The following is a 19,253-nucleotide window of genomic DNA, read 5'->3' as shown; positions in this document are numbered from 1 at the left end:
GGTGGTGGATTGAGTGTGTTAATCTAAAAAGTATTAAATTGCCACATGGAGTGGATTTATTGTACATTATTTATTTATTGCACATTTATTGTGCAAAATGACGAGGAAGATTAATTTCGCGTTTTTACATGAACAGCTAGAACGAGCAATCAAAGATTGCATACCCTTTCCGGGACTTGTTTTGTGTGGTTTTATAGTACGTAATTTATAAACGTACTCACTTTCTAATTGCACATACTTTATATAGGCACTGCGTTGAAAAAAGATTACGCATAAAAATTGTAGTCTACGTTAGCAAATTATGTGTGAACAAAGAGACAGACAAACAAACAAACGGACCCAAATGCAATATCCTCTCCTCTGGCGAAGATAATAATACGAGTCAGAGTCTGATCCCAAGAACCATCAGGAACCAAGTCTGAGCATACATTTTTTTGAGCCTCCATTTCTGATATTTTGTTTTTGTACACTACCGATCAAAAGTTTTAGAACACCTCAATTTTTACGTTTTTTCTTGAAATTTACGCAGTTTAATGTCCAGTGAATAACCTGAAATGGTACAAAGGTAAACAGTAAACTGCTCGAGGTTAAAAAAAAAAAAGTATAGGTTAGCAAAAACGGGAAAATAATGTAAATTGCACAGTTATATTGTAAAAAAAAAAGGCCTTCTTCAGGGAACAAGTAATGGGTTAACAACTTACAGCTGTTCTGCAGCAATGTAAGTAAATTAAGCCTTGAAAGTTGAATGAAATGAATGAATGATCGTTTTAAGGCCATTTCTCCCCACTGGAGCGGGGGTTAGCCTTGCGGGCCCCATGACAATCATGGTTCCCTGTTTGAGGCAATGTTTTTACGGCCGGATGCCCTTCCTGACGCCAACCCTTAGTCGCCTCTAACGATGCGCAGGGATACGGTGTACCTATTCTAAACCGGGGTACACACCGGGAGAAATCAAAACTACAAAACAAGATGCACCATGTGGACATTCTCTGAGGACAAAATGGCGTATCAGCCTGTAATGGAGGCGCTCGATTTTTCTCCAACAATAACTCACGCTTGGTAATAAAACCTGAGACGCAGGTTTAATTGCAATCGCAATATACGACGATGTCACGGGCAATCTCTTTCACGGGAAGCCTCAACTCATTCGCGACCACAATAAAAAAAAGTCCGCTCGCAGCCTCGATGCAATTCACGGCTGTATCTCTCTCATGGCCATCTCTGCCTCTTTCAAGCTCATCCTCTCTCCTCTTCCGGCCTCTTTGCCGCGTCTTCCTTTCTCCTTCACAAACATTTATTTCAACCTTTTACTGAAGCCATCTCCATACCACACAAAAATCTTAACAGCAATATTACGTGAAACTAAAAATCCTAACAGTATATAATAACAACAAAGGCGGAAGTGACACATCCGCAACAGTGCCTCTCTCACCAGCCATGGCATCTCAGCAAAGGACTTCTGCGTCTCATTGGGACTGACACAATCTGTCAATTTCCCGACCCGGATCTCGGTCAATGGAGCATCTTCTCTTCTCGACTTGGCTATGACAAACTTCCCTGCAAATGTCTGCTGCTCTTCTTATGTTCCAATCGGTTCTTCTGTAAGCCTTGAAAGTTGATGCAAACAATTCCTACAGGTGTCCAAACCTCTGCTGATTACCTGATTACAATCTGTATGAAAGCAGTATTGGAACAGACTGTTATTACACCCTCTGAAGCATTATTTGGACAATATTGCACTGCAGGAAGTAGTATATTGGAAACTGGAGGAAACTCTGACAGGAAGAGGTCTGGCAGACCCAAAGCCACAACAGAATCAGAAGACAAGTTTTTGAGAGTCAACAGCTTGCGTGATAGGTGACTCACAGGACAACAGCTTCAAGCACAGCTTAACACTGATCGAAGTGAGCAAGTCTCAGTTTCAACTGTGAAGAGAAGACTTCGAGCTGCAGGTTTGACAGGTCGAGTGACAGTAAGAAAGCCATTGCTAAGATGGCAAAATAAGAAAAAGAGGCTTGCCTGGGTCATGAAGCACCGCCAGTGGACTACTGAAGACTGGAAGAAGGTCTTATGGACCGATGAATCAAAATTTGAAATCTTTGGTTCATCACGCAGGGCTTTTGTATGCCGTCGAGTAGGCGAAAGGATGGTTCCTCAGTGTGTGACACCAACTGTCAAACATGGAGGAGGAAGCGTGATGGTCTGGGGCTCTTTTGCTGGATCCAGAGTCGGCGACTTGCACAGAGTGACTGGCACCCTGAACCAAAAGGGCTACCACAGCATTTTGCAGCGCCATGCCATACCCTCTGGTATACGCCTTGTTGGTCAGGTGTTCATCCTACAGCAAGATAATGACCCTAAACACACCCCCAGGCTATGTCAAAACTACCTTCGAGGAAAAGAACAAGACGGTAGACTTCAAATCATGCGAGAAATCTTCAAATCATGCGAGGCTTCAAATCATGGCCAGCACAGTCTCCAGACTTAAACCCCATCGAGCTGGTTTGGGATGAACTGAACAGAAGGATGAAAGCAAAGCAACCTACAAGTGCACCCTACAAAGCAATCTGCAAAAGGTGGCTACTTTGCTGAGTCAAAAATTAAAATTAAATTTTGTTAAACAAAATGATTCTATGATTTCTTTTTTTAAATCTCCAATTGTTTATTTGTTCTATGCTTAATTTCAGAGTAATTTCAGTCTTCATTAAACTGCGTAAATTTCAATAAAAACTGGAAAATTTAGGTGTTCTAAAACTTTTGACCGGTAGTGTATACTTAGTTGAGGCTCGTATAAGAGCTAATATTCTTGTGTGTGCAAGACAAAAAGCTTCGGCAATGTCTGTTCTTTTTGCGATATTTAGATTTTGGACCAACAGTTGATTATTAATTTAAATATATTGTGTAATAAAGTATACACCTCCTAATCTCCATGTTTTTTGTGTTGTTGCCTTATTTAGCGAAAAAAATATAGCAGTTGCGAAACATTTCCAGCAATGTTTGAATTCAGAGGAACAGTATCTTGAGCACAGTATCTTAAAAGCAGAACTTTAATCACCCAAAAGTACCTGCAGATTACAACAAAAATGCAAAAGAGGTGAGTTACGTACACTCCACTTGAAGGAATCCCAAGCGAGGAACCAGCCAGTGAAGGTTGGAGGTTCAAACCCTTGCTTCACAATTATGATGGGTGTGTTGACATCACGCTTGCTTGGATGTGTACGCAGATATTCCTCAGCGGTTATTACCGAATCTTTTTTCTCAACCTCACTCGCTCCGTTTCCGATCCAAATAAGAACCTGCATCACAATCCAAAGTTTTCAACACACCATAATTTGTCATTTACATATTAGGTATTAAAAATGGTGCAATTTTACCTCATTCCAATAACCTCTCTGTAGCAAAGGCAAAAACAAGTTCCATCATACTATAAACTAAGTGAAAGTTTGGGCTCGTGGAATTATGTAATATAAATATTGTGCATTGCAATTAACATATGTTGCAATTTCTTCGCAATAGAGAGAGTGCACATGCATAACTGACTCATGAGCTTTTGAGAGCCAATATGATTTGGAGTTAAAAAGAGCAGGATAACAAAGGTTTATGTCTGCTGAAGACTCCTACTATTTACACTTTCATGGCTTTAAGAAGCATTTAACATAAAAGACAAACATTATGCATTTGCATGAGAGCAATAGAGGCAAAGCCCTATGGTAAAGCAAGATAACCAATGCATAAATCGCCATAAACGACATATCCATGATGTTTTTGGTTAAAGAGTAATGCACACTCTCCGCTATAAAACCAAACATGAAGCATTAATGACAATGTAAATGTTGAAGGACTGTTCCAGCATTCATTCAAAACCCCTTTTTGGCACGAGGGATGTGAAGAACACCTGATTGCAAGTCTCCACGTAACATAATTGCCTCATGTGATAATCGTTAGCATGTGCAACTCATGCACACTTAGGTTTTTTGAGGTGACACGCGCCATTCTGAGCAAATTTGAAACAGTCTGAGATGCAAGCATGTGGATCATCCAAAAAACACACCAATTAAATTATTTAACGATCTATTGCAATTCCATTTCTGTGAGAAAATGAGAGGAATCAAATCATTGGACACCTTCAGGCTGGGTCTTCCATTAGCCATGTTGTAAGACTCTTTAACATGAGAAGAGGAACTGTTTATGACCTCAGAAGACGTTATCAACCCACTTGATTAACAAGAGATAGGCCAAGAAGTGGACGTCCAAGGATAATGACTCCCGCTCAGAACCGATACATTCGCATGACCCATTTATGCAATCAGTTTCAAACTGCCCAGTGTACAACAAAGGCACTCCCTAGAGGCCGAGACCTTGTAGGATAAGTGCCAACACCATCTTGAAGCATCTCTGCAATGCTGGTGTTGTCTTTCTTATGTAGGTTAAGAATTGGAAGAAAAAACATTCTGAGCCTCAAATGTTCCTTATGGATAATAGTCATCAACAAAAAAGGAAGACAACACAACCCAATCAATTATTCGGCGGACCTTGCTGGCATCACTACACAACTCAAGATATTAAACATTTGAATCTTTTCAATAACTAAATAAACCAAGGGTCCTCAAAAGGCAGACCACGGTCCTCCGCATCCGGTCTCAGGCAACATCAGTCCAGACCGTGTAGCTAATCCTAATTCCCTGTCAATGAATTGATAGCATGGTGCCAACTTAGCTGCTAAATTATTCCCGAGTTAATCCCCTCTAATATTCTTTTATTTTCTCTGCCCCTAATTATTTATGTTTATGGTCTTTGGTGTTTATTTATCCATTCAGACCAACTTGATAAATGATAAATGCAGGAAAAGATTAATGCAGCTTGGGTGATTAATGTCAGATTAACTTGATGGCATATAATTATGGAGGAAAATATTTTCTCAGGTCATATCTTGTTTTCATTTCGTTGCGAACAGTATCTTTACCGACGTGATTTGACTTTATTGTCATTGATATCTAACTCTGCCACCAAAGGTGGATGGAGGCTATGTTTTCACCCCTGTCTGCAGGATATCTCAAAAACTTATGAAGGGATTCTGACGAAACTTGGTGAACAGGATGGGTATGTGACAAGGACAAATCAATTCCATTTTGTTGAAGATCCGAATGCGGATCCGGATACGAGGGTTATTTAAATGTCAAGTGATTCTTCACCATTAAGTGATAGGATCAAAAACAATATGTAGTATGGTATTTCAAAAAGTTGTGGACGACTTATAACAAAACTAAGGGGATGGGTTGGATTGGTGACAAGAACAAGCCGATTAGATTTGGGTTCATGTCGGATCCAGATCCGGCCCATCAGCGGGATACAAAATGTAAACTGTTCAGCCTGGCGGAGTACCTTCTATGCTCTCTCCAGAGTACCTTCTAGTTGATAGTGATATTGCTTATTGATGTTAATGTGTTTTTTTTACTTCAGCATTGGACTAACTTCATTTATATTGACAGGAGATGGGGTTTTGCAATCACTTCAGTCTGTCGAACTTTTTTACCATTTAAGTTTCGTCATCAAATTTTCAACATAGCTTTATTATGAGAATATGAAGAAGGCAAAATAATGATTTTGTCAAAAGGTCATAGGTGAGCATCACCTAAAATCATCTATTTTCATCCAATTGACCTGAAATTTTTTACCATTTGAGCTTAGTCAACAACCTTTTGACGTAGCTTTATGATGAGAATACGGAGAAGATAAATTAATAATTTGGTCAAAAGGTCAAAGGTTAGCATCACTTAAAATTGACAATTTTCAACCAATTGACCTGAAATTTTAAGAATTTGCATATTAGGTCACTGAACTGGTTCACCAATCAAAAGCTAGAAGCAAATTGGTTTTTTTAATTTGTTTTTTAATCAAAAGTTCAAAGGTCAAGGTTGCATAAAATCACCAATTTTCATCTGATTAACATTAAGTTCGAAGAATTTGCATATTGGGTCACTCAATTGGTTCACCAATCAAAAGCTGGAAGTTGATTGTTTTTTTAAAGTCAAAAGGTCAAAGGTCAAGGTTGGATAAAATCATTACTTTTCATGTGATTGACTTCAAATTTGAGCAAGGTTTGCATATTGGGTCACTGAAGAATGTTGCTTTTGAGGTCATAAGGTCAGGGTGGCTTAAAATCATCAATTTGTTGTATTTTATTAGATGTTTTCATCAAGTTTAGCACAAAGAAGAAAAATAAGTCTGAATACAAAGTGGACGCGGATGGGCAATGCATTTTCAGATGCTTTTTAGTTTTCAAAATTTGATTAAATATTTCTCATTCATCGACTACTCGTTCATATATTGGAAGTAGCATTAAATGGTGGATGGTAAATATCCCACTGTGTCTTTTGATGAAGAGACATTATTGGCAAGTTAGCATCAGACCCTAAACAAATTCCAAATTCTGACTCAAACCTACAGGGGGCATTGCTGCATCCCTAGAATTGGTGCTACCAGCAGTAACGTGCTGCAAACAAGTGAAGAAGAATCATACAAAAAGCAGCAGCAAGACAGAAAACATTTTCTTTTTTTTTACGAGTTTGCAGAAAATATGTTGTACGGCCACCTCAATTGACAGGAATTTTAAGAGAACATTGGAAGAAGAGAAGACAATAATTTTTTTTACAGCCAATTTTAAGAATTAAGAAAAACAGATATGCTTCTAACTGCTCCGAGCACTTGCCTCATCCCAAGTGTCAAGCAGCATAACATCATCTTCATCCAGGTCATCCTGGGTGAAGTCTGTCACTTCAGTCACAAAGAAGCGGCCCGTTTGTGTGGAGCACTCGAACAGTCGTGGCTCCATTTTTGGCTTCTCTTCTTGTAAGCTGTAATATAAAATTTACTGATTTAATAATAAGCATGCTATATTTTACCCTTTTTATTTCTGCATCTGAAATATTTGCTTTAACCTGTAACCTTCTGCTGAAAAGAGAGAAATAAATTTCCTATCATCTCTGTCTCAACTATTTGCACAAACTCCAAATTACTACTGCATTTTATTCCATTCAGCCCAGTCAAAAGTACACTTTTGTCAAAGTGTTTGCCATGCTGGCATTTTATGGGCAGTGCTTGAGGACAAATCATCATGCCAATGTTTTTTTGGTGTTGTCTCCACTTATTCCCTTAGTCATCAGATTATTCCATTGCCCTCGAGTCCTATCAAATGCCATTCTATCCCATCACCCGTCATTGAGTGTATGTATGTATGTATGTATGTATGTACGTATGTATATATGTACAGTCACGTGAAAAAGTAAGTACACCCCATGTAAAGTTTTGACTTTTTCAACATATTTCAACATACAGCTATTTGATCTTCATTTCAACAATATTGATAGATAAAGGTGATATAATATAACAAATATCATGAAACATTGACATTTTGTAGTCCAGTGTATAATTTAAATAAACATAAATGCAAATTTCGCATGTGGAAAAAGTAAGTACACCCCTACATTTTTTCACTACTTCAAATACCTAAAATTAGAATCAGGTGCACTAGCTCAGGTGCAAATGATTAGAACATCGTTAGAGAGGATCTTGGAGGAACCTGTCTTATTTAAACCTCAGACATTTAGTTTGGCTGGCTCTTTGTTGTTGAAGTGTGCGGCGTCACCATGCCTAGATCAAAAGAGCTCTCTGAGGCCTTCAGAAAGAAGATTATAGATGCCTACGAGTCTGGGAAGGGATTTGAAAAGATCTCCAAACAATTTGAAATCAATCATTCGACTGTCCGGAAGATCATCTTCAAGTGGAGAAGATTCCAATCAACTGCCAACTTGTTCAGGCCAGGCCGCCCCAGCAAGTTCAGCCCAAGAGCAGACCGCAAGATGCTGAAAGAAGTCTCTAAGAACCCCAGAATGTCATCACGGGACCTACAGGTAGCTCCTGCCACTGTTGATGTCAAAGTGCGCGAGTCTACCATTAGAAAGAGGCTGCACAAATTTGATCTACATGGGAGGTGTGCCAGGAGGAAACCTTTGCTGTCCAGAAAGAACATCAGGGCAAGACTAAAGTTTGCCAATCAACACCAAGGCAAAGACCACCACTTCTGGAACAATGTGCTCTGGACAGATGAGTCAAAGGTAGACTATTTGGCCACAGTACCAGAAGACATGTTTGGCGAAAACCAAAGACAGCATTCGACCACAAGAACCTGATACCAACTGTAAACCATGGTGGTGGAAATATTATGGTTTGGGGCAGCTTTGCTGCATCAGGGCCTGGGCAGCTCACCATCATATAATCCACTATGAATTCTTCATTGTACCAGAGGGTGCTTGAGGATAATGTGAGGCCATCTGTCGGAAAGTTGAAGCTCAACCGAAGGTGGACCTTGCAACATGACAATGACCCTAAACATACCAATAAATCCAGCAAGGAATGGCTGAAAAGAAAGAAATGGAGGGTTCTGGAATGGCCAAGTCAAAGCCTGGATCTAAATCCCATGGAGATGTTGTGGGGTGATTTGAAACGAGCTGTGCATGCAAGAAACCCCTCAAACATCTCACAGCTGAAAGAATTCTGCATGGAGGAGTGGGCAAAAATTTCTCCCAGTCGATGTCAGAGACTGGAAGACAGTTATAAGAAACGCCGACTTGAGGTTGTCTCTGACAAAGGGGGCAATACCACCTATGAGAGCCAAGGGTGTACTTACTTTTTCTACATGCGAAATTTGCATTTATGTTTATTTAAATTATACAATGGACTACAAAATGTAAATGTTTCATGATATTTGTTGTATTATATCACCTTTATCTATCAATATTGTTGAAATGAACATCAAATAGCTGTATGTTGAAATATGTTGAAAAAGTCAAAACTTTACATGGGGTGTACTTACTTTTTCACGTGACTGTATGTATGTATATACACTCCCGGTCAAAAGTTTTAGAACACCTCAATTTTTCCAGTTTTTATTGAAATTTAAGCAATTCAAGTCCAGTGAACAACTTGAAATGGTACAACAGTAAGTAGTAAACGGCTCGAGATTTTAAAAAAGTTTTGGTTCAGAAAAATGGAAAAATAATGTAAATTGCACAGCTATATTGTAAAGTAATGGGTTAACCACGTAAGCTGTTCTGCAGCAATGTAAGTAAATTAAGCCTTGAAAGTTGATGCAAACAATTCCTACAGGTGTCCCAACCTCTGCTGATTACTTGATTACAAACCCCCTGTCTGTATAAAAGCAGCATTGGAACAGACTGTTATTACACCCTCTGAAGCATTATTTGGACAATATTGCACTGCATGAAGTAGTATATTGGAAACTGGAGGAAACTCTGACAGGAAGAGGTCTGGCAGACCCAAAGCCACAACAGAATCAGAAGACAAGTTTCTGAGAGTTAACAGCTTGCGTGATAGGTAGCTCACAGGACAACAGCTTCAAGCACAGCTTAACGCTGGTCGAAGTAAGCAAGTCTCAGTTTCAACTGTGAAGAAAAGACTTCGAGCTGCAGGTTTGACAGGTGAAATAGCAAAAATTTGACAGATGGCAAAATAAGAAAAAGAGGCTTGCCTGGGCCATGAAGCACCCACCGCCAGTGGACTACTGAAGACTGGAAGAAGGTCTTGTGGACCGAAAAATCAAAATTTGAAATCTTTTGCTCATCACGCAGGGTTTTTCTACGCAGTCGAGTCGGCGAAAGGATGGTTCCTCAGTGTGTGACACCAACTGTCAAAGATGGAGGAGGACGCGTGATGGTCTGGGGCTCTTTTGCTGGATCCAGAGTCAGCGACTTGCACAGAGTGACTGGCATCCTGAACCAAAAGGGCTACCACAGCATTTTGCAGCGCCATGCAATACCCTCTGGTATACGCCTAGTTGGTCAGGGGTTCATCCTACAGCAAGATAATGACCCTGAACACACCTCCAGGCTATGTCAAAACTACCTTCGAGGAAAAGAACAAGACGGTAGGCTTCAAATCATGGAATGGCCAGCACAGTCTCCGGACTTAAACCCCAACGAGCTGGTTTGGGATCAACTGGACAGAAGGGTGAAAGCAAAGCAACCTACAACCTACTACAACCTACAACAACAAGTGCAACACATTTGTGGAAACTTCTGCAACAGTGTTGGGAAGAACTTCCCAAACAATATTTGATTTCCATTGTAGAAAAAATGCCACGAGTGTGTTCAGCGATTATATCTGCAAAAGGTGGCTACTTTGCCGAGTCAAAATTTTATATTAAATTTTGTTAAACAAAATTATTCTATGATTTCTTTTTTATCTCCAATTGTTTATTTGTTCTATGCTTAATTTCAGAGTACATTGAGACATTAAACTGCGTAAATTTCAATAAAAACTGGAAAAATTGAGGTGTTCGAAAACTTTTGACTGGTAGTGTATAAATATAAATATATATATAAATATATATATATATAAATATATAAATATATAAATATATTGTTGCGGATCTCTCGAGCCCGTCGACGTACAGAGGGGGGTTAAACCCTTTTCCCCCTCGAGCTTTGAGTCCACGAGGCCGAGCCGCCACTCCCGTAGCGAGCGTGCGGAAGGGTATCTGGTCGATTCCCTAAGTAGCTTCGGTACGAACGCCGCCACGAGAACTGGGACTGGACCTCGCACGAATCACGCTAGTCGGATATGCCGAGCGGTTTGCATGTCACGTGACTCGTGCCGTTACTTCTTATTGAACCCGATTGAGCGGTCTTATTCGTACAGTGCGAAGCCAATGGTGGAAAATGAAGGGAACAACCAAATGGAAGGAAGAACACAGGTTTATTCTACAATTTACAATGGCCAAAGAAAAGAGACACAGAGCAGATACTTAATCAGTCTTACTTAATCCCCGGACAAGGGCCCGTTCACTCACACAGGGAAAAGAAGGAAGGAAAAGTACGCGCTCTAAACACGTCCTTGGCGCCGTTCGCTCTGGTCAGCTTGCCGGGCGTGTCCCTCGAGGTGTTCACGGCATGTGTGCAGGGAGCTCGTTGGCGTCTGTGGCCCCAGGAGGGACTGTCTTCGCAAGCGCTGTTATCAGGCCGCAGAGCGCAGGGCACAGGGAGAGTTCGTGCTATTTTTCGATCACACCTCTCTATGACAGGAGCTTAGTACGGAGGAGATCGTTCGGGGGCAGTGGGCAAGAGAGGCCGTTCACAGAGAGAGTTCGTTCACACGCTACTCCTTCGACACTCTGACTCAATTCCACTCTCTGACTGGGTCACTCACTCCGATTGGGTCACTGGGGCACTCGTAGACTGGCGCGGGGGGCCCGGGGCAGGGTCTTATAGCCCCATCCCAGAGTCTTACCCAAATGTTCCAAGCCCCTCCTCTGGCTGCTGTCGTAAGCCACTCCCCTTGAGCGTTCATTGGCTGCCTGCCGCTTACCGGCCACTCCCCTGTAGCTCCTCCATTGGGCCTTCCAGACTAGTTCCAGGCCCTAGCACGTGGTATTCCAGCCTAAGGAGCACCGAAGCCTACACTTACTGGCCTGCTCAACGCATACTAACACCGGAAAGGAGACTATGCTTTAACATTTAATAAGGAATAACTGAACGAAGCGAGGCTGCAACTAACTGTGGTGCAACTAACTAAGAGGGGGGTTATCTTTATTCCCAAAACTACAATATATATATATATATATATATATATATGTGAAGAATCAGCTCTTCGTTTGCAAAAGAAGTCCACAATAGCCTGGAATGGCGCAGCTTTATTAAAGAACCAACTTATACGGATCCGGAGGAGACCGACGTCTACAGCAATCTACAGCAAGAACATGCCACGTCAAGCCTTCCTGAAAACACATTGATTCCCAGTCCATTTATATAGGGACACGTCTTATCAGGAAATCTCCGAGGGAACAAACAACACTGGGAGAGGTTCCTCCCACCGTTATCATTCGGGGGAGTCAGCCCGTCCTTATCAATTGTTTTTCTGGGCTCCGAGAAAACAGAACTGTAACTCACAAAGAGAAGAGTGTATGCTTAGCCAAACAAACCCATATATTTTATGGGTTTGTGTACATGAGTAATCCAAAGCATGTTTATACAGAGTCATGCGTTTGCTGAGATTAAAACAAAATATATATAGTTAACGATAGGTTCATGTCATTCTACTTGCATTACGCAAAAAAACAAGCGCATGTGGGCGTGGTTTTACGACCAGCCTCGAAAAAAGCACACGTATACAATCTGTTCAGCATGACCTCATTTTAAGCTTTTCCTCATCCAAAACTAAAACGAAGCAAAAACCCTTTATTTACTTTATGAAAATAGCATTTCTAGACAACATTTAAATCATAACACATTACGCCTAACGTCTATAACTGAACTTTAGGCAATAACAAATCTACTACTTGACATATATACATATATATATATACATATATATATATATATATATATATATACATATATATATATATATATATATATATACATATATATATATATATATATATATACATATATATATATATATATATATATATATATATACATACATATATATATATACATACATATATATATATATATATATATATACATATATATATATATACATATATATATATACATATATATATATATACATATATATATATACATATATATATATATACATATATATATATACATATATATATATACATATATATATATACATATATATATATACATATATATATATACATATATATATATACATATATATATATATATATATACATATATATATATATATATATATATATACATATATATATACATATATATATATATATATATATAGTATATATATATATATATATATATATATATATACATATATATATATATACATATATATATATATATACATATATATATATATACATATATATATATATATATATATACATATATATATATACATATATATATATATATATACATATATATATACATATATATATATACATATATATATATATATATATACATATATATATATATATATACATATATATATATATATATATATATATATATATATATATATATATATTGTTGCGGTTTTGAGTTTTGTACAATAAAGGTTAAATTTCCCGCTCATAGTTAGTCACACAAACAACATGTAGCCTCGCGATAGTTCAGTTATTTCATAGTATGTGTGAGAATAGTCCTTTTCCTGTGTTAGTCTTGCGTTGAGTAGAATAATGAGAGTAGGTCCTTTTCATACTTCCATTGCCTTATGCCTTACGCCTCTTTGTGCTGCCTTTGGCTTTTTGGCGCGAATTAACACGAGGCAGGCCTAGAGGGTCGAGTCGGGACCGAATGAGAGCGGCGAAGAAGCCGACGGTAAGCGCAAGCCGCCAATCATGGCTCAAAGGGGGTGGCTGCGGCAATGCGTCACAGGGCATGGTTGGAATGTTCGAGAGAGAGCTCAGGGCGTGTCCATATAACCCGTCGCGCAAAGCCCCGACGGTGAGTTGAGAGGAGTGAGCAAGTAAGAGGGTCGAGCAGTTGGCATTTGGAGAGCATCGAGCAGCTGGAGTTGAAGGAGCGCGGTCAGCAGTGGAGTTTGAGAGTTACGAGATCGGAGAAAGACGCGCATGAACCAAGATACGCGCTCGTATTAAAGTGGCACTCGGTTGAGCTTAAGGCCGAGCCTCTTTTGCATTGGATTACGCGAGTGATAGCGCGCTGGTTACTAAATGCGTTGTGGAACCGCCCAGCCGCGCTGACAGACGCGTACATTTCTTTCCTGCCTCATCTGCTGCCTTTTGTTCGAGAGACGCGCTGCGAGGACCCTTTTTCCACCACCTGTTTGCCATCTTCGTGGAACGTGCTGGGACCGTGGAGAGCATGCCAGGCCGCCGTTCCTGGACGACCAAGGCAGCGCGCGGACACCATTCTGCCTGCAATTTCCCTGTGTGAGTGCGATCGGGCCCGTGTCTGGGTATTATAATAAGACTGATTAAGTTCTGCTCTGTGTCTGCTTTCTACCAAATTGTACATAAGTGTAAATAATAATTAAACCTGTGTTCTTCCTTTGATTCTACCGCTTTTATGATTTCCATCATTGACTAAGCGTGGTACGAATGAAACCACTCTAATCGGGGTCCAATATTAACGGTGACTGCACGGACCACGTGGTACGCAATCCGCTCGGTGTACTCAAATTACATGTGGCTCGTGCGAGGCTTGGTTCCCCGCTTCCGTGGCGGCGCAGGTATTTAGGTATGAGCGAGACTTGGTCCCGAAACCCTACCTTGCGTTTGCCCGGAAGAGGCGTTTCAAGTCTCGGTTATGCTAGGCCCAGAAAGAACAAGGGGCTTAATCCCCCCTTGGTAAGGGTAAGAAGGGCGGTGGAAAACCGTAACAATTGGTGTCAGGAGTGGGATTTGGAACCCTAACAAAAAAAATTTGGACGAATTGGCTGCATATTACGAGCGGCCGAAATTTAGTTTAAGAATCCAAATTTAATTCGTACCATGGCTAGCCAAGGCGGTCGAATGCCGGTGGGGGTAGATGAAGAAGTAGAATTGATAACCCAGGACCCACAGGAAGAGTTGGTAGAAGAGGAGGAAATTGATGAGGGGGCGGTAGCTGGCGAAGAAAATGGCAGCGCCTCGCACATGGCGGCGAGAGCCGAGCCCGCGGTGCCAGTGGTTTCGGACCTGTACTCACTCATGACGCAATTCATGGCAGAAATGAAGGAGATGAATGCAAAAATGGACGCCCAAGGTGACAAAGCCACCAAAGAAATGAAAGAAATGGGGGACAAATCAAAAAGGGAAATAATTGACGCCCAAAAGAATGACATGGATAAAATAAATGGGAGAATGGACACCCGAGGGGAGACATTAAAAAAGATGAGGGAGGAATCCAGGTGTGATATGGAAAAATTGGGGGAGGACATTGGACGCAGGTTGAGCGAGGAGGTCGCATTGGGACACGACGAGGTGACGCGGTGTGAGGAACACGTGGGGAGCGAGCTTGGGCAGAGCGCAGCTAAATTGACTGGGGATAATGAAATAGCGACATGGAGTGTAGAGGAACCGACGAGGGTTGAATCAAAAAAAGAAATTTTATGGGCGCCGACGGTCGAGGTAGAAAAAGAAATAATTAGAATCGAAGAAATAATTCAAATTGAATGAACAATTGGGGCCGAAGAGACGGCAGAGATAGGAAATGAATCACAGAGGAAAGAAATGGGATGCGCACAAAGTTTGTATTTGCACCGTGATGTCGGGCTTGCTAACTCAATGAAAAGTTTGCCGGTGCCGACGGAAAAAGAGGTCCCCAAGGTGAGTAGGAATAATGGCGCGAATGTGTTTGGCGCGAAAAGGGTTTTGGCACGCTTGGGAAAGAAACGAAACCGGGCGGTCGTGGAAGGTCCATTGTGCGGGGTACGAGGGTGACTGGCGTGCATGTGAGAGAAAAGTGTGCACCGGAGCACGAGTGTGAGCGAGAAAAGTGTATGACGGAATGTTTGCGGGAAGAGTGTGTAACAGGAGAGTGTGTTACAGAGAGTGTGCAGGAGTGCACACCAGAGCGTGTTGCAGGGTGTGTAACAAGAGAGTGCACACCCGGGGGTGTTACCGAGTGTGTAACGGAAGAGTGTGCGCCAGGGTGTGCGTGAGGGTGTGCGATGATTGGGTGTGCAACAGGAGAGTGCACACCCGTGGGTGTTACAGACTGTGTGTGGGAAGTGTGTGTAAAGGATTGTGTGGAAGGTATGAGTGCGCCTAGGTGTGCAGGTGCGAGTACAGTGTGCGAGGGAGAATGCACGCCAGACTGTGTGCGGAAAGAGTGTGCGGTAACAGAATGTATGGGAGGTGCAGGGACGCCTCGGTGTGCGAGTGCGGAGTGGGTCGCGAGTGGTTTGAACGCGGCTCAAGCATCGACACCGACCGGGGTAGCGTTTAGCGCGACGGATAGCCGACGTGAGCCCTCGGTGAGTTGTGAGCAGCAGGGACCGGCGGGGATCGATGCCACGGCCGTGTCACAAGGACCGACGTGCACGATTCGTGCCGGCCCCCGCCCTGTATGGTTGGTGCTGCGCCGTTGCGGCAAAGGCGATCGGCGAGGTTCAAGGGGAGGTAGGAGATTTCGGAGCCGCGCACCTTTGCGAGTGCGGTGCTCCGACCGTGGGCAGTTGGGGCCATCGTGCGTGGGACCGCGAGGCCCCGCGCAGATATGGGCCCCTGCACCTCGGCCCATCCATGCCTCCTCCCCTGGATCGAAAATGCCGGACGGACCCAACCTACAGGAGACAAACCAACCGCATGGATCGCTCGGCCCTGCGAGGCCGAGCCATGACAATGTACATCCACATGGAAAGGCTTGAGTATAGTGGATGAATGGGGATGGTGTACCCTACGTGGAGGAATGGTAGTTTAACCATTCCTCACACAATCAGGGCCCATGAGCATTAGATTAGGGGGTGGCAGTGTTAGGCACATGGGGGTGGGGGGGGGGGGCAGCGATGGTTACCTCCATGGGGCACCGAAGCTAGCTGAGGGAGGGCTAGGATAATTGTTAGGGAATTAGAAGACTGTAGAGGACATGAGAATTAAGTAGTGACATCTGAACTATAGTGGGGACGTAGGTAGTTTAGGTGGATGTTAATGACGAAGGGAGTACTTAGTGTAACGGGATGACGGGGAAGCACGAGCTTTAGGGGAAAAGCAGCTAGCTAGATGATGCTGTGTGTGTGAGGAATTGTGTTGAAATAAATGGAGTCGTGTTGAAGTGTATGGAAAGTAGTGTGAGACAAAAGAGGTGTGTGAGCACAATTGGTGTGCGAGAAAAGTTGTGTGTGAGATCAATGGTGTGGAATGAGTAGTGTGGAATGTTTGGTGTGGAATAAAAGGTGTGGAATGCATGGTGCGAAGGAGTGAATGGGGGGAGATGGAACCCATTCACGGATGCCCGGGGTGGGTAGTGTAAAGTCAGGTAGAGGGCTCAGGTAAATTTGTATGGATATTGACACCTGTGGTGCAGGTAGTGGCAAAGTAGTGCTTTGGAGGGTGAGTGAGACTGTGGAATGGCTGGGCGTGTGGTTAAATTGGTGCGTATGGTTATTGGGGAACTCCGCCACTGGTAGTTTGTCGGCCAGGTGAGGCTGCAGGTAGGTTCTGGGAGCCAGTTAGGGTAGTTGTGAGTAGTTGTGAGTGGGGCCCGAGGATCCAAAGGAAAGACCCGGGTTGCCCAATGCCAAGGTGGGCATCAGGGGGTAAAGTGCCAGGAGGGGCCTTCCCCAGTTTAGGTAGTCGCAGGAGCAGGTAAGCTCGGGTGGCGACTTCAGTGGCGGAGGTGCGCAGGTAGGTAGACCTGCTAGTGGAGCCACACGACCCAGCTCCGAAATTGTGCAAGGGTACAGAGTGAAAATATGACGGAGTGAGACCCAAATTTCAAGGGCACCGCAGAGTGGTCAATGGGAATTCGGTTTTTAGAACCACATAGTTTAAGGATGGCCGATTGGCAGGGTATGACCCCGGGTGGTTTAAGAGTTAATGTCAGTTAGTGTAGTTAGGAATTGAGGAATTCCCTTCGCGCCATCTACAGCCAATCACCGAGGAGGATGAAGCTCCACACCAGGACCAAGTGAACTGTTTGAGTGTAAGACACATCATGACGTAATGGGACATTGTGTTTGTTCCATTCCTTCCTTCCTGGGAGGGATTGGGAGACGAATTTGAATTAGAGGGGGATATGGGAGACAAGACATAGAGACGAATTTGTAAATACAAGGAAGGGCTAGGGTAATGTAAGCCGACGTTGGGGGGTACGAACGGATAGGGACGAGCCTGCTCTGCTCGCTCTTCCGCGCCCCTTGTGCTGCATTACCTTGTTTTGCTGTGTACCTTTGTGCCCTTTCCGCTTTGCTGGTCATGCTTTGTCTCTCCCCCAACCCCAGGACCATTTTGGAGGTGGAACTGTGCAGCACCATCGACCTGTGCAGCATTCCTTCTGCACCTTGTTCCACCTGTGCAGCCAAACTGCGCAGCACTTTGCTGCCATATCCTTGTGTTATAACTTTGCTGCACCTGTGCAGCACCTTGCTGTCACAAACACTTTGCTGCACCACATACACTTATGGACCACAAGTTTTGTGGCCTTACACCTCTACTGTGCAGCACCTTGCTGCAAATTCACTTTGCATCTTCGGACCACTTGTTTTGAGTGGCATTAATGTCACGCAGTCGGACCACATAAGATTGGCCCTGCTTGGCAATGGATTAAAATGAAGCATTTTGTTGTGCATTTTTATTATGGTGTGCTAGGGACGAGAAGATTTGTAAGTTTAATTAGCCCTGAAGAGCAGGAATGGCCTGTATGCCAGTCTGGGGACTGGCCGGTTTGATATATGCACACAGAAGATGCAAGAAGCAAGAAGCAAGAAACAAGCAGCAAATATGATGATTTATGAGTGTTTTTGTGTATTTTGCTGTGCTTTCTCTCCCCTCCAATCTTCTTTCCAAAAAGGACAGGTCCTGGGTCATAGAACTGTAAATAAGGTTAAGTTTTTAGTGCTTGTATATAAAATGCTGTCCACCGGCTATATGTTTAGTTTGACAAATTCCGGATTCGGTTAATTGTGGGCGTGATTCTGTTAGAGTAGCTACTCAACACAATAGGGGGGACATATTTAGTGTTTTAAAACTGTCGCACCCACGGGTTAGAGTAAATGTTAGAGGGAACCACATCTATATGTCACATGTAAATGTAAAAGTTAATTTTCCAGATCATTCTCAAAACCGGTCGTTCCAATTTTGTTCGGTTCGACTCGGGGACGAGTCTGACGAGGGAGAGGGGTAGTGTTGCGGTTTTGAGTTTTGTACAATAAAGGTTAAATTTCCCCCTCATTGTTGGTCACACAAACAACATGTAGCCTCGCGATAGTTCAGTTATTTCATAGTATGTGTGAGAATGGTCCTTTTCCTGTGTTAGTCTTGGGTTGAGTAGAATAATGAGAGTAGGTCCTTTTCATACTTCCATTGCATTATGCCTTACGCCTCTTTGTGCTGCCTTTGGCTTTTTGGCGTGAATTAACACGAGGCAGGCCTAGAGGGTCGAGTCGGGACTGGATGAGGGCGGCGAAGAAGCTGACGGTAAGCGCAAGCCGCCACTCAGGGCTCAAAGGGGGTGGCTGCGGCAATGCGTCACAGGGCGTGGTTTGAACGTTCGAGAGAGAGCTCAGGGCGTGTGCATATAACCCGTCGCGCAAAGCCCAGACTGTGAGTTGAGAGGAGTGAGCATTAAGAG

General features: G+C 42.7%; 1 protein-coding gene across 3 annotated transcripts in view; it reads right to left on the bottom strand.

The window, feature by feature from the left end:
* The window catches only part of LOC137431521 (villin-1), a 148,650-nt gene that overhangs the window by 27,117 nt on the left and 102,280 nt on the right, over positions 1-19,253 (bottom strand). For all 3 annotated transcript variants that reach the window (XM_078768891.1, XM_068122908.2, XM_068122910.2), the window contains 2 exons: positions 6,710-6,854; positions 3,108-3,296 (listed from right to left, as the gene is read on the bottom strand). In XM_078768891.1, the coding sequence (XP_078625017.1) occupies positions 3,108-3,296; positions 6,710-6,854 (334 nt within the window). The remainder of the gene's footprint in view (positions 1-3,107; positions 3,297-6,709; positions 6,855-19,253) is intronic.

The sequence above is a fragment of the Myxine glutinosa genome, unplaced genomic scaffold (genome assembly GCF_964187855.1).
Source record: "Myxine glutinosa unplaced genomic scaffold, kmMyxGlut1.1 SCAFFOLD_667, whole genome shotgun sequence".
Classification (NCBI taxonomy): domain Eukaryota; kingdom Metazoa; phylum Chordata; class Myxini; order Myxiniformes; family Myxinidae; genus Myxine; species Myxine glutinosa.
Note: the sequence above shows the minus strand (reverse complement) of the source record. Positions and strands in the feature narration are given on the sequence as shown.